The sequence below is a fragment of the Ursus maritimus genome, unplaced genomic scaffold (assembly GCF_017311325.1).
Source record: "Ursus maritimus isolate PB19 unplaced genomic scaffold, ASM1731132v1 scaffold_11, whole genome shotgun sequence".
NCBI lineage: Eukaryota > Metazoa > Chordata > Mammalia > Carnivora > Ursidae > Ursus > Ursus maritimus.
Window position 1 is genome coordinate 48,856,520 of NW_024423453.1, and position 21,460 is coordinate 48,877,979.

Sequence of the window (21,460 nt, forward strand, 5' to 3'; positions counted from 1 at the left end):
TCAAATTAAAAAAAAATGAAGCCTTGCCTTCCTAATCAACTGTGATATTCTTTGAATTTATAGAGAAGCATAAAGCAATGATAACAACACCATATTTCTTACCGTTTACTTGGAAGATGTGTGTCTGAAAGACTTGTTCATAGCCATCTGCATAGCAGGTGTAATTGCCCATGTGAGTTGTGGTAACCTTAGTAATATACAAGGACCCATCATCTCCAAAGTCCTATAGAAATAAAATAAAATAAAATGAAATAAAATGAGATCTTTGTATTTAAAATGTATTATAACAACTCACTTTTTTAAAAAGTATATTCAGGAGGAAAGTAAATAGGCTAAAATACTGTTTTTAAATTATCAAAATGATCATTGTTAGTCTTATAGAGTCGGAAGACCTATAATTACCATTTTCTCAAGACATGTTTTATTCAAAAAGTGTAATTTCACTCATACATACAGCTTTTTAGTATTTATTTGAATTATATGAGTTTATATATAAAGTAACTCAATTCCACATATTTTTTTTCTAATTTAGATTACAACAGTCTCCCCCTATCCGTGGTTCTGTTTTCCACAATTTCACTTAGCCATAGTCAACCGCAGTCTGGAAGCAGATGATTGTCCTTCTGATGTGTCATCAGGAGGTCAGTAGTAGCTTCGTGCTAAATCACAATGTCTGCATCATTCACCTTGCTTCATCTCATCATGGAGGTATTTTATCATCTCACATCATTACAAGAAGTAGCATGAGTACAATACAATAAGATATCTCGAGAGAGACCACATTCACATAGCTTTTATTACAGTATATTGTTATAATTTTTCTATTTTATTATTATTGCTCTTAATCTCTTACTAAGCCTGATTTATAAATTAAACTCTATCATAGGTATGTACATATAGGAAAAAACATAGAATATATATAGGGTTTGACACTATACACAGTTTCAAGCATCCCCTGGGGGTCTTGGAATATAACTCGTGAGGATAAGAGGGTACAGCTATACCTTTTTAATTAATATAGCTGTAAAACGACTTTTTTCTTATTTGTAGCTAAAATAAATAGCTCTTAATTATATTCTCTACACTAATAATTGTCCATTAATTTTTATATCCTTTAATAATATGTTTATCCATGGGGGAAAAAAATGAAAGCAGTATGGTGTCAGTGATAAATTTTATAACTATATTGATAGAATATGATTTTTTAAACCCCAGAAACAATCAATATATTAAAACAAAATAACCATACTATTTCAAATCTATGGAGACAAATTTATGACAATTTTGGAAAAAAGAAAAAATCTCATACTGTTTGTTAAAATCAAACCAAGAAGCACCTCTGGAACAGCAAAGACTAGAAAATCTTCTCTTCCATAAAGGCAATGAATACACTGCAGTAATTGTCAAAATCAACTTCTCAGAACTCTGGAAAGAGATTAAAAAAAAAAAAAGGCTTGCACCAATCTACAGAGCATTTACTCCAAAAAATAGTTGGATCTCGGTAAGAACAAAGAGATTTGTGGCATCCCTCTCTCCACAGCTGCATGGACGCCTTGAACCATCAGCTTTGTAATTTTGCGTGCTGAGAAAACCATCATCCTAGCACACACTGGAGGGGAAGAAAAAGCTTGGAGCTCCTCCAAGGTCCCATCCCTGAAGAACTGTCACCATTTGACCTATCTAGCAGCCCCCTGAAAACTTCCATTTTTGTGACTTTTTTTTATTTGAGTAAGTCTTTGAGCTCAGTCTGTGTGAACAGTCCTATCCCTAAGGCCTTTATTGAAAAGATACAACAGCTATTGTTTAACATTACAATTCTTATGATGGAGATACTGATTAGAGATAACGATAGGTGCACCAAACCAAACCAAACCAACAAACAAAAACTTAAAAGGAAAAATGGAACTGGGATGTCAATAGGGGCATATGAAAAAATCTGCATATTTCTGGGAATCTAGAAGGCCATAAAAATGTGCAAGACTGCAAGACTGTGTGCATGCCCAAAAGAGGTGTCATATATATATATATTATATATATATATAAATTTTTTTTTTTACATTTTAGAATTAAGAAGAGACTCCCTAATCTCTCATCTCTGATTGGCTTTGAGGCCCTGCACAGACAGAAAGTGAAGGCTAAGACAGACTTGTAACTGCCTAGGGGAGCACTGAATGCATAACACAGAACAGAAATAGAGCACCTTGGCCAAGTCTAGAAGACTTATTGACTCAACACATTTAATTAAATATCTGTTCAATCATTAGCTCATCACTAAACTGACCAAGATTTCAGTGATTAAATATAGGAAACTAAAGAAAAATAGATAAATTATACTTTATCAAAATTAAAAACGTGTGTTTCCCAAAGGATACTATCAAGAAGGTGAAAAGCTCTTCAACAGAATGGGAGAAAATATTTGCAAATTATTTACCTTATAAGGGCTTGTATCCAGAATATATGTATATGTATATATGTATATGTATATGTACAGACACACACATAAAACTATTACATATAAATATATATATATATATATATATATATAACTATTACAGTTGAACCATAAAAGAAGAAACAATCCAATAAGAAGTTGTGGTCCATATATACAATGGAATATTACTCAGCTATCAGAAAGAACGAGTTCTCAACATTTGCTACAACATGGACAGCACTGGAGGAGATAATGCTAAGTGAAATAAGTCAAGCAGAGAAAGACAACTATCATATGATTTCTCTCATCTATGGAACATAAGAACTAGGATGATCGGTAGGGGAAGAAAGGGATAAAGAAAGGGGGGGTAATCAGAAGGGGGAATGAAACATGAGAGACTATGGACTATGAGAAACAAACTGAGGACTTCAGAGGGGAGGAGGGTGGGGGAATGGGATAGACCGGTGATGGGTAGTAAGGAGGGCACGTATTGCATGGTGCACTGGGTGTTATACACAACTAATGAATCATCGAGCCTTACATCGGAAACCGGGGATGTACTGTATGGTGACTAACATAATATAATAAAAAATCATTTAAAAAAAAAATAAATAAAACAATGAGCAAAGAATTTGAATAGATACCTATCAAAAAAGAATTACATATGGGCAATAGGCACATATAAGGATAATCAGCATCATTAGTCATTAGGGAAAGGCAAATGAAAACCACTATGAAATACCCCTTCACACCTACTAGGATGGCTAAAATAAAAAAGACAGTAACAATTGTTGAAGAGGATGTGGGAAAACTGGAACCTTCAAACATTGCTGATGAGAATATTAAATGGAATACCTACTTGGAATAACAGTTGTGGCAGTTCCTCAAAAACTTAAACAGACTTAAGAGTTAAACTTCCTTAAACAGAGTCTCATATGTCTAACAAATTTGATTTCTAGGCATATACCCAAAAGAATAAAAAAAAAATCTGTACAAAAACTGTACATGAATATTCATAGTAGCATTACTCATATTAACCAAAAAGTGAAAACACCTCAAATACCTATCAATTGATGAATGGATAAACACAAAGTGGTATATCTATGTATAATAGAATATTATTTGGCAATACAAAGGAATAAAGTACTGATATACACTACAGAATGAATGAATCTTGAAAACATTATGTTAAATCAAAGAAACCAAACTCAAAAAGCCACAAATCGTATGAGTTTATTTATATGAAATGTTCAGAATGGCCAAATGTTCAGAATGGAGTCCTTTTTGGAGTGATGAAAATATTCTAAACTTTGATAGCTATTATGGCTGCAGAATTTTCAGAAAATATTAAGAACAGCTTAACTAGACATTTTAAGGGGTTATTTTATGAATATTATATTTCAATAAAGCTCTTACTGAAAATAAGTTATATATGGAATAATAACATTTACATATTAAAATAAAACCATATCACTTTGGCCAATAGAATCTTTATTTAGTGTAAAAATTTAGAAATCAAAAAAGAATGACCAAATATGCTTATGTAAAGAATAAACACTTCTGCATTACAAATATTGTAAGCATTAAAAGAAAGAAAATGAACCACAGGTTATCCATGCAAAATATAAAAAAACAATGCATTTTAATCTTTATTTAAATAGTAGTATTATATGTCAGATACTGCTCTGAGTAATTCATAAATATTGACATATTTGATCCATATAACAAACCTATGAATCTTAGTACTAGAGAATCTACTAAATTCCTCTCACGTTACAGCAGCAGATACTAAGATGCTAAGTAATCTCCTTAGTTTCTCTTGGCCCCTAATTAGTAGAACTAGGATTTGAAACCTAGTAGCCTTACTCCAGAGGCTGTGCTTTAAACCCCTACACTATGCTGCCTTCCTTGTCAATCACAGATTCAAATAGGAATAAGGACAGGAAAAGAGAAACAAAGAAGAAAGTCAAGATAAAATGCCCAAAACAAAGGAAGTCTGAAGAAAAGAGGCTAGAAATATAGTGAAAGCACATATGGAAAAGGAAGAAGGAAAGCTGATAGATCTGGGGCTTAAGTCAAAAGCATTTAAAATAAGTCAACAGCATGTCTCTTCCCCTTCTCAGCAGCAGAAAATGAGGATGACTGTAACAGTGCTGTTGCACTCACTCTTCTCAAGATGTAATTGGCAAATTTTCAACATCTTTTACTACAAATACTACTAAAAGGTTTTTTATATATGTGGTAACTTTTAGGATTTACTCTTTAAGAATTATTGGGTGGAGCAGCTGGTTGGCTCAGTCAGTTAAGAGGCCAGTTCTTATTTTGGCTCAGGTCATGATCTCAGGGACTTGAGATCAAACCCTATATAGTCAGCAGGGAATCTGCTTGAGATTCTTTTTCTCCCTTTCCCTCTGACCCTCCTCCTGCTTGTGTGCTCCTTCTCTCTCTAAAATAAATAAATAATTTTTTAAAAAATGCTTGTTTATTGTTTCTTCCAACTTTTAACTTTGAAGTTTGCTATCTTTCATGTTCGTTCCCCAAATTTTTAATGCATTCTTCATCTATTGTGTAGAATAATTTGGTTTGAAGATTGTTTCATTCCTTATATCAACTTTATGATTAGACAGGCTTTTTTCATGCTGATTTAATATAAATATTTCCCAACATTTCTTTTTTTTTAATGATTTTTTATTATATTATCTTAGTCACCATACAGTACATCCCCGGTTTCCGATATAAAGTTCAATGATTCATTAGCTGCGTATAACACCCAGTGCACCATGCAATACGTGCCCTCCTTACTACCCATCACCAGCCTATCCCATTTCTTTCTCATTTCCTTATGTTCATAAAATTACATTTTTATCTTTTAACATTTCCTTTTTATCTTTTACAGAAGTGAGCATTCATCTTTACTTTTTTCCTAAACTATAACTAATTGTATCAGCAGAATTTGGTCAGGAAACCCCCTTCCCCATTTGTAATTGTACTAATGAGCACTAGGTGTTATACACAACTAATGAGTCGTTGAACACTACATCAAAAACGAATGATGTACTATATGCTAGCTAACTAAACATAATAAAAATAGATAAATAAAATAAAAGAAAAACAGAAAAAAAATTGTTATCCTTATATCTTTAAAATATCATAGTACCTAGTGACTTACCAATATTCACATAGTAGCGCTCAAAAATATACCTTGTATGTTTCTGACTTTACCTATATTCAGACCATGTGCATTTCTTTTAAAAATAGCTTCCGCTCTAACTGATACTCATACAGATTGATTGCAATCAAGAAAATTACTATGAAGCTATTGAACCTGGGCCCAAAAATAAGGAAAATGCATTCTCAGTCAAGAGAGAAAGAGACAGAAGGAACAAGGCAGAAAGAGGGTGTGAGAGGAGGAGAGAAGAATAAGAATGAGAATAAAGAGGAGGGGGACAGGAAGGAGGAGAAAGGGCGCCTGGGTGGCATAGCGGTTAAGCGTCTGCCTTCAGCTCAGGGCATGATACTGGCATTCTGGGATCGAGCCCCACATCAGGCTCCTCTACTATGAGCCTGCTTCTTCCTCTCCCACTCCCCTGCTGTGCTCCCTCTCTCGCTGGCTGTCTCTATCTCTGTCGAATAAATAAATTAAAAAATCTTAAAAAAAAAAAAAAGGGAGAGGGTGAAGAGAAGGAGTGACAGAAAAGTAGGAAGAAACATACTGTATCATTTAGCTGAAGAATATTTCTTTAATAACTGTCAAATAAGATAAAATTCTTCAACATCATATAAGATTAATCATACCACATTTCTACAGCTGCCAGGGGGAGCGTAAAGCTACAGGGAAAGCCTCATGACCTGCACAATAGGAGAGGATTTAGAACCTGAACCCCAAAAGGAGAGTCACTGTGTGATACACATGCATGATAAAACTCCCTGCATCAGCACAGGCCACCATTAAAAACCCTGCTCACTCTTAGGGCAGCGCACTTTGGCTAGAGAATGGAAATGCCAGCTATAAAGCCTGAAGCAGTGATTCTGGTTAACACTGAAGCAGACAGTTGACATGCAGCAGGATAAAATGTGGAAAAGCCAAACTTCTATAGAACTCAACTAATAATGTTTAGAGTTACAAAGTATTTTGGGAAAGATTATGACCCAAAAGTCATGACTGATAACCTAAGATATCCAGTGTGCATAAGGTTGACAAGCAGGCAAGGAGGCAAGCACATACAAGAAAGATCCACTGCAAGCAGAACAAGTCTGGAGACCAAATCAGAACAGAAAAGAATCCTTTCACGGGACAAGAATAATGGGAAGTAATTGTAAAAACCCTAAGCATATTTGCTATTTGTAATTATTTTTATATTCATGTATGCCAAACTGTAAATAGGTCTTGTAAAGTATATTTTCAAAAAATACTTTTTTTAAGTCTCCATAAAATCTGAAATAAACAACTTTTCCATATGCTGTTCTACATAGCTACCTAGAAAGCATGAGTCTTCCCTGTCTATTATAATCAAGATTTGTTTGCCTAATGATATGAAAATTACCAGAGAATATAACCTTGAGAATATTCATTTAAAGTATCTTACTGCTATGTCTTATTCTGTAACATGAAATTGCTTTAACTTAGAATATTTTCTAAATTAGCATAGGTGTGACCCCTTCTAGTTTATATATATTTGTTTTTTTCCTCTTTCTTCTAAATAGAAGCAAAATCTTCCAGTCTCAATTTCTTTCAATATACAACTTTATAATCACCTTTTCAGACAGCTTTTCTGTATAAACAACACTTTCATTTTCTCTCATCATTCTGAGTAAGGCATGGATCTTTTCACTACACTAACATTAAACCCAATAAATATTTATTGAACACTTAAATATGTCAAGTACTATGCTAAATACTTTATATAAATTATCAAATTTCATCCTTTTATACAATCTTTTTTTTTATAATGATTTTTTATTATATTATGTTAGTCACCATACAGTACATCCCCGGTTTTCGATGTAAGGCTCGATGATTCATTAGTTGTGTATAACACCCAGTGCACCATGCAATATGTGCCCTCCTTATTCCCATCACCGGCCTATCCCATTCCCCCACAATCTTTTTCAAGTGCACTACTGTTAGTCCCATTTTATATATAAGAAAACTGAAATAGGCTCATGTTAAGTTTGCGGTCACCAACTCCTATGGTCTGAATGTTTGTGACTCCTTCCCAATTCATGCATTGAAATCCTAATGCCCAATACGGTAAAAGGAGATTGGGCTTTTGGAAGGTGATTAAATCATGGGAGTGGAACCTTTGTAAATGGGATTAGTGATCCTTTAAAAGAGACCCCTCACCCTTTCCACCATTTTAAGACACAGGGAGAAGTCACCTACTCTTAGCCAGGAAGAGGGCTCTTGCCAGTACATTAATGTGGTAGTGCTTTGACCTTTGATTTCCCGGTTCCAGAACTGTGAGAAATAAATTTCTGTTGTTTATGTTACCTAGTCTGTAGAATTTTGTTATAGCACCCCAATGGACTAAGACACGACCAAAGTGAGGGGTCTAAGATGTGCATCCAACCTACAGAATTGAACTACTACAGAACTGAATTACTCTCATTGTTATGTAATTCTTAATACATCTTCCTCTTTCCAGATTCTCCATTATTTTAGCCAAACTTCAAAATTACCTTTGAGTTTTTTAAATATATATTTTGAGAATATACATAAGTATATGCACTACATATAAAAAACATATAAATATATATACAGATACATCAATCCTACTCTTTACCTTCATCCTGATTCAGCACACCTAATCTTTAAATCTTTCATTTTCTCAGCATTTTTCTAATCGTAAATAGATTAAACCAAACGTGCAATTTTGATACTCAGCCATGGTTGAAAATTATGGCCTTAAAATAGAGAGTTTTTGAATTCAGGGACAAAATCTTGCACTTATTCTAGGCCCCCATTACACCTTTATAACCTTGCTGCCAATAGACGCTCCATAAATATTCCTTCAGTGATTAAATCTTTATAAGCCTCGACACGATTAAAAAGTTGCCTCAAGGCACTGATGTCTGGAAAGTCAACAGAAAAAACCGAAATCATTTATTTTGTTGAGTTGATTGTTTATATTCTTTTCAAAGCAGTAAAAAAGAGAACTGTGGTTAAAAAGAAAATCTGTAGCACATTTCTAAAATTTAAAAAAGTTTTATGGCTACTATTGTCTATAATCAATTACGTAAGAAGGAAAATTAAAAGATTTAACAACCTATAAATGACAAGCATTGAATATGCAGGGCAGCACACATCAGGTATGATTATACCAGGTCATAACGACTGAAATTCAGGCCTGTATCTAACCATGAGCGTTTATGCCAATCCGAAAGAAAATCCCATCCATTAAAAAATGGTAAATTTGAAATTTAAAACTTACTTTCCTATCTCATATTATGTTCTCCATAGTTCTAAATTGCATGGTACCAGTGTTACGACACTTTAAATGAGATAGTCTATGTAATATCCATTGCTTTGATACATACTCACATTATAGTATTTGAAATGTTGATTATGCTAGTGTGCTTTTACTTTGCAATCTTGTGCAAGCTATTTTCCTACCTTTTTATGTGTACAAAATATATTTTCATAAAAGAGCAATAAAAGTAATGTAAGCAAACATCTACATATTGAAGTTGACTAAGTACTATTATCTCATCATGATTTATGTGATTTTTCTAAAAAATATGGAAGTTTCTCACTAGTCTATTAGATATTAATCTATCATCAGTAAATACAACAGTGGTATATAAAATTCAATAATATAAATTTGATTTGTTAAATACATTATTTTCAAACCCTTTTTTTCCTAAAGTAAGCCATTTCATGTGTTAATTTTAAAAAGATACACTAGAAAATAAATAACCTAATGTGAACTGAAATTATTATTTCAAGTTGATAAGCAAACAAAAAGTCAAGCAACGGCACTCTTTCGTGAGGAAACCAAAACCAACGTTATGAAAACCATCTGTAACAGTATTATTTGATGCATTTGTGAATATTTAGATTATTTTATTTTACTGAAGAAAATAATCATATTTTATTTTACTGAAGAAAATAATCCTACACTAATTTGAAAAGATATAAGCACCCTTATGTTTACTGCAGCATATTTACGATTGCCAAGATATGGAAGCAACCTAAATGCCCATTAATAGAGAAATGGATAAAGAAGCTGTGGTATGTATATACAATGGAATATTACCCAGACATAAAAAAAAGAATGAAAACTTGCCATTTGTAATATTGTGGACGAATCTAGAGGGCATTATGCTAAGTGAAATGAGTCAAAGACAGATAAACAAACACCATATGATTTTACTTACATGTGGAATCTAAAATAAACAAATGAACAAATAAAACAGAAACAGATTCAGATACTGAGAGAAAACTAATGGTTGCCAGAGGGGAGACAGGTGAAATAGATGAAGGGGATTAAGTGGCACAAACTTCAGTTATAAAATAAATAAAACAAGAGGACATAATTCACAACATAGGATATATGTCAATAATATTGCAACAACTTCATATGGTGATAGCTGGTAGCTGGCCCTGTTGTAGTGATGCTTTTGTAATGTATATAAATATTGAATCACTATGCTGTATATCTGAAGCTAATACAATATTGCATGTCAATTATTCTTCAATAAAAAGAGGGAAAAACCTACAAAAATTTTCCATTGATATAATAGTAGGTAATAAGATAAATTTAAAAAAAATCTATCATTTTTACAGAACTACTATTCAAAGGATTTTACATATATACGGAGTCAGATTTGCCATGAAGCTGATAAAGATTAAGTTTCAGAGCCCCTTATTTGTTCAAGCCCTTTCCAAGGATCTTTGAAAGCAGCCCTACAATGTGTTTATATTTTAATGTGTTTCTGTAAAATTTACAAATATATTGAATTTTCTGTGATTTCTTATTGTAATAAACATCCAAGTTTTTATCTCATTGCTATTTATAATTTGTATTCACTTTCTTAAATAAAGCACCTTCAAAATGTAGGTGCTTTAAAACTTCAAGGTCATATAACATTGAAGCACCTCTGATTATATTAATTCTTTATATTTTGGCAATACTATGTTTTACACACAAAGAAACAGAAGTCAAAAAGATGAAGTAACTTATCTATGAAGACTATTTAGTTGATGATATGATATTAAAAACTAGGCCATCTGGCTCTAGAGTCCAAGTTCCATGAGTCCATGCTTTAAAGGGGCGCCTGGGTGGCTCAGTCCGTTAAGCTTCCAACTTGATTTCAGCTTAGGTCATGATCTCAGGATCCTGAGATCAAGCCCTGCATTGAGCCCTGCATTGGACTCCAGCACAGCGTCTGCTTGTCCCTCTCCCTTCCCCCACTTGCACTCTCTCTCACTCTCAAATAAAAAAATAAAATCTTAAAAAAAAAAAAAAGGGAAAGTCCATGCTTTATGGATACAGGCATAAATATGGATGAATCCCCAAACACAATGGCAAATATATATGTAAAATACAGTATGACTCAATTTATATAAAATTCAAACTTGCAAAAATAAACTATATTTTAGGTATATATCATATATAAAAAAACAGCAAAGAACTACTTAACATATAACTCATGATAAGAGTTATATCTACAGAAAAAGAAGGAGACTATAATAGGAGGAGCCAATTATAGGGAGGAGCCTATAATAGGGAGGGGCTTCAAATTTGTTGTTAACGTTGTATTTTTTTAAATGGTTATTGAGTTCATAATTACCGGGGCATTATTTTACTTTAAGTTATATACACCCTTGGGTATGTGTAATATTAAAATATAAAATAACCAATTCAATAAAAAATTCTACTAGAACTTAAATCGTGAACTTCAAAATATATAGCTTCCCCTATGTATTTGCAGAAAGTTCCATGTCTCTTTCTTATTTACTCTAAATAGACTAGAATTTTTACTTCTCAAAATTTTAATGGAAAAAATAAACATTTAGATGCTAAACTATATTCTGGCATGTTCCAAAAGAGAACCAATCTTTATTTTGGTTTCATCAAAAATATTAATAACATAATACCCAAAGTTATGTGGGATCCTGGTGATTTTGATATAATTAGTGAATTAATAATGTATATTATAAAGTTCTGGCTCCATCTTAGAATAGAAAAATGGAAAAGAGTGTCACATCTATCCAAACAACAAGAAGCTGAGCAATCTGTAAAATCATACTGTGTTCTTGAACCCATCAGAGTGCTGACTTCAAAGGTACCAACTAGAGTAAAATCTGATTAAGCTGGAGTGAACCTCCAGAAAGAGACAAGGCACAGGCAATCATCCACCTAAACCCCAGCACTGGAAGAAGACAAGGCTGCCATACAGACAGGTGTTTAAAAAAAATGATTTTTAATGGATTGCTAAAAGCTGAACATACATAGTTGTGAGTATAGACCCATGGGAGCACAAACACTTGCAGCCTCTTCTCCCTGGACCTCACTACTTGCTCATGAAAAAGACTGGAGGGTGGTAGAGATCAGGGAAAGCATCCCTCAAAATGTAGTTCTAAGTTGTGTAACATAATGTAGTTCCGCTGCTGAGGAAAAAATCAGCAATTCTTGCCTGGAGTCTTCTCCCCAGTGGGATAAAGTTTTAAACTGCTGAAGAAAGGCAGCAAATCCTGTCCTTTTCAGTGGGTGAAAACTTACTAGTTTGGGAAAGGGAGAAAGGCCAGAAATATTCCTACTTCCAGAAAATTAAAGATCCCTTGCCACTGGGGGAAGGGAGGATCACTGAGAAAACTCCACTCAAAAGACTCAGAGACACATGAACAACCTCAAGCTAAGGTTGAATGAGAAAAAAAATATAGAATTCTTTCTTGCTCCTCACCACCTAGGCTACCAAGAACCAGGAAAAAAACAACGCAATAGCTGAATACCACTAATGGAGGGACAAGAGCATGGAGAGACAACTTCTCTGAGGCACAAGCTCGCAGGAAATATCGAAAACTGAGGGTGGACTAAATACAATCAAGAATTTTCTCAGATCATCAGTCTGGCTCTCACCCTAACCAAAAGGTGCCACTAGGCCTTGAAGCTGGTGGTGCGTTGAAGGTAATCATAGCAACCAACAAAACTGAAACATGGCTCAACTCCTCAATGGAGGCTTAGCAGAGAAAGAGTCATGCCTATTTCCAGTCATAAATACTATTTACCTTGGTCTATACTAGCCCACACAGAACTATGTGGATTTCAACTAAAAATTATGAGGCACACAAAATTGAAAGGAAAAATAATCTGCTGTTGAGAGACAAAACAATCAATAGAACTAATCTCAAATATAAATCTATTGTTAGGAAAATCAGATAGGGGATAAAATAACTATGATTAATATGTCACAGGCTCTAGTGGAAAAACTTGAAGACATTTGTGAATAGATGGGTAATTTCAGCAGAGAAATAGAAGCAATAAGAAAGTGTCAAAGGACATGCTGGAAATAAATTTAAACACAAACTAGTAACAGAGATGAAGAGTGCTTTTGACAGGCTCATCAGTATGCCTGACACATCCAAAGAAAGACTCCGTGAACTTCAATTTAGGTCAAAAGACACGACTCAAATGGAAACACACACAAGAAATTAGTGAAATAAAAAGGGGAGAGGGAGAGAGAGAGAGAACTGAGCATCCAAGAGATATAGACCAATATCAGTCTAAAGTATGTGTAATGGGAATACTAGAAGGAAAAAAAAAAAAGAGGGAGAATGGAGAGAAAAATCCTGGCAAATGAATAGTCAGGAATTTTCCAAAAATAACAAATTAAAAAAACAACCTAGAAATATATTGATATTGCTGAAGACCAAAAATAAGGAGAAATGTTAAAGGTGGTCAGGAAAAAAATGTATATAATCATCTTTAAGAAATGGAAACTCTCTGAGATTTTTGAGACCAGGTATAACCAGATTAAAAGTATCAACTATCTGGTGAAAAAAATTTTTTTTTGTATAATGTAGAGGAGTGAATGATCAACCAGAGAGGTTAAGAAAAATCAGAGAAATGAGGTAACAATATGGATTCTTCAACATAAAATGAGAGAACTTCTCTTTGCCTGACCAAGGAAAGTTGGACCACTCAGTCATGTATAACTTTGCAAATATCAATAAATCAATTAATTGTATGAGTGTATATAAATAAAAAACACATACAATCTTAACAGAAAATGATGCTATTTAAATTATAAAACTAATCATCTCTTGGTATTTGTACCTAAATAATATTCATTTCTAATCATTTACTTGCCAATACCATTCACTTCTTACTTTCAATGTAATTATCTTCCTAATATCTTCTTGGGTTGATTTTAATATTCAGTTAAATTGCATTTAATATTCATTGATAGATATTTTAAATTTCTTGGATTAAATCAGCAAATAATGTTATGCAAAAATCCACTTAGCATTATTTCCATGAATCATCAGTCTTGAATCAGAAGAACTCTGGGAACCAGAAGAAAGCAAGCACGTGATTCAAAAACCAATCAAGAGGCAGAAACCACACAATAATTTGAGCATGGAAATTTCAATTAGAAATTCCTAAGTGTAACAGTGAATTAGAGTAATGGGTGATTATCTACTAGGAGTAAAGGGTACTCTGAACAATATGGGAATAACAGATATAGGAGTAACCATTGCTCCAAGAGTTGAGATAGTAAGCCTAAGGAAGAGACTCCTCTCTTGCATTGTTGACACCTAGACCTCTCTGTAGAGGGTGGGGATGCCTATGGCTCATTAGAGAGTAGAAAAATTCACTGAGGCTGTGAAGCTTCTACAGGAGAAAATGTTCATAGGAGGTACCCTGCTGGAAACCCTACTGAAAAGCCACTTAACGGTGTTGCTGGAGAAATCTGCCCATTGGGAACTACCATGAGCTGCTATAAATCACAACTTTTAGAGCCAAGGGACTAAGCCAGGAGTTGCATGAAGCTAGGCACTAAGAAATTTGCACATAGTACATGAGTCTGCCAAGAAATACACACCAAAACTTGGAAGAGAAACCTTCCTACTCTAGTGTTCTTCTAGTCTTCCCTACTAACAAAGCATGCCATCTGCCACAGGAGCAATGTTTACACATATATTATTGCAGAACTGTCATTTAAGGGTGATGAGAGAGGAGAGACAATGCATCAATAACTAGTCCATCAATTTTCTCAAGAAAAATGCCAAATTAGGAAAACAAATGGTCAGCTGTCTGGCCTACTGCAAGCCACATGTTTTGCACTACACACACTTTCTATCCTAATCATTCATGAATAAGGGGAAGAGAGGAGATAACATACAGAGAATAAATTCAAAAGTATCCCAGAGCTAGTGACATTATTATTTTCAATTTGTGAAAACTTATCAAGCTATAAATTTGTGGTTTATGCACTTGTCTGTAACATTTTTTCATATTTTAATAAAAATGTTTAAAATACAATATCCACATTGTAAAGTTTAATTTCTGGTTATTAGTACCTGTACATAGCACTCCATAGAATCCATATACTTAGCCTTATTGACACGTATTTCTCTCTTTTGTAAGTGCCTATTTAATTGCAATGTTCTGAATTGAAAATAATTTTATTTCCAGGCCCTAAATAAAGGTTTGTTGAAAAAGAACTGAAGAATGAATTTAATTTGGAAGTAAAGACTTGTCAGTCATTCAAAACAGGTTTTTTCTGTGACTTCTTTTATGTTTCCCATTTTTCCTCTAAATGAAGATGACCCATTATATATCAAGAAGCTGCTGCTGATTCATTATTTTATGGTAAAAACCAAATGACCCCCATTTCATTCACTAAGTTCTTGCCCTTCAGTGAAATTTACTAGTTGGAGACCCAACTCTCCCTCAAAACCGAAAATTAAATTGTCTGTTTTTCAGTGGAAAATCATTCCACTTCTTAGAAGGTAGGTCATTTTAACAGTGTTGTTAACATAAGAATCCCCTTTTGTGGTAGACCGATTTCATTGATGGTCTCAATTAATGGCTTTTCTAAGTAACGTCCTCTGCTAACTTTCTAGTCTTCTCCTCTTTGACTATGAGTTTTGCTGTGTCAGTTACTCTGGCTAAGTGATGTTAGCAAATGTGACGTAAGCAGAGGCAGTGAAGAAAGGAAAGTGCATTTCTGCTTGCCCTGTTCCATGCCCTGTCCTGCTTTCTCTTGGATCCTTGCCATCAACAAGAGCAGAAACTGAGATTAAAGGAGGGCACATATTGCATGGTGCGCTGGGTGTTATACGCAAGTAATAAATCATGGAACTTTACATCAAAATCTAGGGATGTACTGTATGGTGACTAACATAATATAATAAAAAAATTATTATTAAAAAAAAAAAAAGAAACTGAGATTAGCCTGCTAGAAAGAGAGAGACCACATAGAGTAGAGCTAAATCATCCCAACTGAGGCCATTCAAGACTAAGCAGTTCTTAGCTTACACACAAATTTATTACACAGGAGTGAGAAAATTTAGGAAGGCCTGTATAGTTCAACCCAGATCAGCCGGACTTCCAGGCCAACCCAAAACCTTGCAAGGAATAATGAATAGTCATGATTTTAAGCCATTAAATTTTGGAATAATGTGTCACGTAGCAATGTTCATTTAGTGTAACTTTTTACCTCTGGCTGAAGTTTTCTCTTGGTTTTTTTTTTTTAAGAGTTTATTTATTTATTTGACAGAGATAGAGAGATAGAGACAGCCAGCGAGAGAGGGAACACAAGCAGGGGGAGTGGGAGAGGAAGAAGCAGGCCTCCAGCAGAGGAGCCTGATGTGGGGCTGGATCCCATAACGCCAGGATCACGCCCTGAGCCGAAGGCAGACGCTTAACGACTGCACCACCCAGGTGCCCCTGTTTTTTTTAGTTATTAGAATTTTGTTTTTTTTTTCTTAAGAAATAATGTTCATAACACTTCACTGGAGTTACTGCATGGGCAAACTGAATAATAACCATAAAGCCACACTGAGATTTTCATATGAAGTGGTCACTTGGGTTTCTCAATAGCTAGAGAGCATTTTTCTTCATATCAGCAATGAGAGACTATAAATCTAAATTGCATTACAACCAAAACGCAGAATATTATATACAATGAACTTTAAAGTTACTTAGGATGACTTAAGAGCTTAAATTTAAAATCTACAAATGTTGAGTCTGCTAAATAATATAATTGATGACAAATTAAATTAATTAATTAAATATACAATAGTAATGTTCTGATTTCATTAAGAAAGTTTGCAAGTTTTAAATTAAAAAAATTGTTTTTAAAATCATTTGGTCTGGGTGGCTCAGTCGGTTAGCATCTGCCTTCGGCTCAGGTCATGATCTCAGGGACCTGGGATCAGCCCCATATAGGGCTCCCTGCTCAGTGGGGAGTTAGCTTCTCCCTCTGCCCCTCCCCCTGCTTTGTGCTCTTTCTCCCTATATCTCTCTCAAATAAATAAATAAAATCTTTTTAAAAAAGGAAGAAAAACTAAAATCATTTGGAAATCTTTTACAATATTAAGGTGATAATTCAATAAATGTAGACTTTCTGTTTCCTTATGTGTGAACTAACCCCCAGGATTTTATTAAGTAATGTAGTATGACTATCAGTGAGGCAGTAATGCTGAATAGCTGCACAAAATCAAGCAGTCTTATGTTCTGAATCATTCTGAAAACTTGGGGAAAGAACCTTATGATTTCATGATTAGTTAAGAAATACTGTGTATATGAGACATTGATTACTGAATCTTTCTTCTGTGTGCACTAGGATGACACCACTGTTACTGGCTCAGCTGTCTTTGATAAGTTAAGAGAGAACGGGAAGTACTGTTCCGCTAATTGCACACACCACTGCTAAAACATTGATCCTATTCGAAAACAAGGACTCTTTTTTATATTAATGTTGTCTGTCTGTTTCCGAGATAAGAATAAATAAGACTTTAAAAAATGAAGAGCATTAAATACCTTCTCTAAGACAAGTCATTTTTTTCCAGAAATGTTTATTGGGTAGTTCCTCTTTACCAGCCACTTTGAATCTCAGGCAAAGACTGCCTAGCTGTCTTTGCAGATGTCCTGTGGGAAGGGATAATTTCCTTTTAACTAATCACAAAGAAAAAGATATAATCGGTATTGAGGACCTGAATAAAGATGGTTCTTTATCCTACTTCTAATCTTTAAAAAAATTTTCAACTCTCCAATTCAATGTATGCTTATGTAGAACAAAGATGTTTACAGAATTTATAAGATTTGATTATTTATCACCTTGAAATGTTTATTTTTCTTTCTACTTATTCTTTCTGCTTTCTTCAGCTTTGTTGGATGATATTTTATATCCACACATGCATACTTTTCCCACCAAAGCTGTGCTTCTTAGAGAAGCCTTGTGGTTGCTTTTGTTAACAACACTTTAATTCTAATTATTTACTTAAGTCATCAAATTTTTGAAAAATCAAAACTTGGATTTGAAATCCAGCTTTGTCACAGACTGGTTTTAAGAAACTGGAGAAAGTTGTTTCTTCTCTCCAATTTTCATTTTCTAAATATGAAGAATGGGAATGACAACATTTGCTCACTTTATCTCACAAGCAGATATAAGGAGAAAATGAAAATGAAATGATGTTTTGGAAAGCACTTTGTAAATCACAATAAAACGTGAGACCATAATCCTCTGAATAATAAGGAAATTAGTAGTTTGTATATTGACACATCTAACTTTGCATGCATTGCAGGTTTCCAAATGGGAGATAAACTTGTTAAAGTAACAAGGAATAAACCTTATAATTATTTCTAACAGTTCATTCTAACATCAACCATCAGTATATTTTTCACTAAGTAGGTAAAATTAAGATGTTCTGAAGTTCTTTCATAAGTGAAGCTGTATATTTTTGCTTCTGTTCAGAGGGACTGCTTCTCTAACGGTTTCTTTTCTTTGGACTACACAGGCTCAGATATTTTCATTGTTCAGATGATAGTTTCACATTTAGAGAAAAATAGGAAAGAGAAGAGGAACTGGAAATAAAGCTGTCCTTCCTCATTTGGAAATTTTCTACACAGTTCTAAAATTATCAAAAAAGAAAAAGGCAAAAGTCATTTGAGACTATGAATCTCAAATAATTAGTACATCTCTTTTAAAAAATATTTTACACTGGGGCGCCTGGGTGGCTCAGTCGTTAAGCCTCTGCCTTCGGCTCAGGGCATGATCCCAGAGTGCTGGAATTGAGCCCCGCATTGGGCTCCCTGCTCCACTGGGAGCCTGCTTCTTCCTCTCCCACTCCCCCTGCTTGTGTTCCCTCTCTCGCTGGCTGTCTCTCTCTCTCTGTCGAATAAATAAATAAAATCTTTAAAAAAAAAAAAAACAACAACAACAACAAAACATTTTACACCTAGGGGCACCTGGATGGCTCAGTCGGTTAAGCGTCGGACTCTTGGTTTCCACTCAGGTCTTGGTCTCTTAATTCTTAATTTTTAGTATAATTGCTATTAGCTTTAAATTTTGTGTGACTACTTTTAATGATTGATCTCCATAGTCTTACCCATGAAGGTAGATAGTGCATAGTTGACTGCATGTCTTCAGCATATAGTGCAGTGCCTGGCATATAGGAAGTGTGCAATGGGCATTTGAATGTGTTAATAAAAAAAATAGTAATTTCTCTTTTTTAAATTTCCCAGGCATCTATTTGGAAAATTACTTATTATAAATAACATTTAAAAATATATCATGCTGAAGACAAGTTTATTTTACCTTCGACTAGATTTTTTATTAAGTGATAGATCATTAATTGTTGCCATTTAGATTTATCAGATCGTGTTATGCTGTAGCATTCCAGTTTCACAACCAACAAATATTCTTAAACCTTAAATTATTGATTTCCTTGGATTCCATGGCAAATATTTTATTTAAAGATGGTTATCAAAACTACATTCAATCCTGATATATCATGGGGTTAGTTTGCTGGATTATATCAGTTCAAGTTGTTGAGAACTTGAATGGCTTAATATTTTTTCCCTACTACGAGCTAATACATAAGCCTGCTCTACTTTGAAAATGCTGGCAGAAGACATGAGATTCCCGGGTCAGAGACAAAGGTCCTTCTCACTGGTGGTGCAGCAAGCAGCATGAGCTTCACACTTGCATCAGTTTCCCTTGCCCTCTCAGCCTTACAGGAGCAATGCAGAGCAGCCTGGGTCAATGCTACAGAGAGTAAGCAAACCTGAACTCTGGAGGGAGACACTATTTCTGTTTTCAAAGACTGTATACTACACAAATACCCTTACACATACAGCCCAGAGCAAAAACCCTAAGTGCCTCTGTTCACAAGACATGCAAAAATATTAGGGACTCATGGAAACCTGTTTTCTAATGTACTCTTCTCATATTAATGTAGATCTCGCAGTTGATACTTTGAATAATCATTTTGTTGATGTTATCAGAGCAATATATGTATGTGTCAGTTAGAACATTTTTATTTCAATGGGTAAACTTGAGCCCACTAAATATTACACCAATTAAGAAGTGTACTGGCTTGTTGAAACTCTTCTTGCTAATAACAGATAACAATATGTAATCTTAAGAAGTGGAATGTTGGCTTTCCTTCTTTTGGATTACATTTCTAGAGTCAATCATGTTGCACATTTGTCAAGTGCTCTGTTGAATGTGTAGGACTTACATATGCTCTAATCATAGAACTACAGTTTTATTATAGAATGCTTAAGCTGGCAGCAGTGATAAAGATGATTTAGAGGTGTTCATCATGTGTAACATCAAAAAGCAGTTAGATCTCTTTTCCTTTCCCAACACGTGCTATCGGCCTCAGAAGAAAACTGATTCTATCCCAGTTTCAGCCCAATTTTGCTCTAAATTTGAGAAACTTGAGGTGATTGCATGACTGAGGTCAGTAAATGCAATCCAGGTTTCCCAAATCTAGTACAGGACTGCTTTAAACAAGAGAGTGGGGAGGATCATTTCAGTGGGGACAGCACATTGCTCGTGCCGTGGAAACCTAAATTAGAAATCAAATGGTAAGGGGTTGAAATTGAAGATGAAGGCTCTGCCACAAATTTCATTCTTGAAATGATAAGGCAGCTTGCTTTCATCTTTATATGGAATTACTAACTTAAATCAATTTCTTCTGTAATTTATTTCATTTATATTTTGATTGTGGATGAACTTTCTCTGCAGAGATTTTCATGTGCCGTAGTTTCTACATGGTAATTTCAGGTTCAAATATAATAAACAGTTGACTATGCCTGTCTTCCATTTTCTATAGCCTCTTTTCTCATTCATAAGACCAAATAGCCATCAAAATTAAATTTTAAGTTTATGTAAGAAATATATAAAATTACTTGTAAGATAACTCAATTCAGCATATTTTTTCTATCAATGAATAAATGGACACAGATGATCTGAAAAATTTGCCCAAGGTGATAGAGTAAGTGAGATCGAGAGATAAAAAAAATATATAAATAAACTTTCTATATCAGTCAATTATTTAATTCATCACCTAAGGTTTTCTTTGTAATTTAATCATTTATACTCTATCAAGAAAATTGAGATATCTTTTTTTTTTATTTTTTCTTTATGCCCTTGCCTGGCACATAACATATGATAGCCATTATAACCAATCCTCTAAGCGAGGACCATATGCTGGACTAGAAGGAAAATATAGACCAATTGCATCATGTGTGGCATCAGTGGGATAATAGGTCCCAGGTAAGAGCTGGGGGCTGCTCAAAATGCTGACTGAAAACAATGCTTTGCACCAGAGATGCCATGATGGCCAGGTAGGGTAGGTTTTTAGCTATTGATGAAGAAACAGCAGAAACACCTCCAGGTCAAATTATGAGAGCAGAGGCTATAGAGGGGATAGAGAAAATGGAGAAGTGGTATCCAGAATTCTTGGGGATACCATGTCCATTCTAAGATGCCTGTAAAGCTAGGTAGGGAAGTGAGGTCACACACAGGCCACAACTCCGACGTGAGTGTGAAGACATTCGGATTGGT

General features: G+C 34.3%; 1 protein-coding gene across 3 annotated transcripts in view; it reads right to left on the reverse strand.

Annotated features, from left to right (window-relative positions):
- Positions 1–21,460, reverse strand: part of FSTL5 (follistatin like 5) — a 687,740-nt gene that overhangs the window by 167,198 nt on the left and 499,082 nt on the right. For all 3 annotated transcript variants that reach the window (XM_040626411.1, XM_040626410.1, XM_008685591.2), the window contains exon 7: positions 103–223. In XM_040626411.1, coding sequence (XP_040482345.1) covers positions 103–223 — 121 coding nt within the window. The remainder of the gene's footprint in view (positions 1–102; positions 224–21,460) is intronic.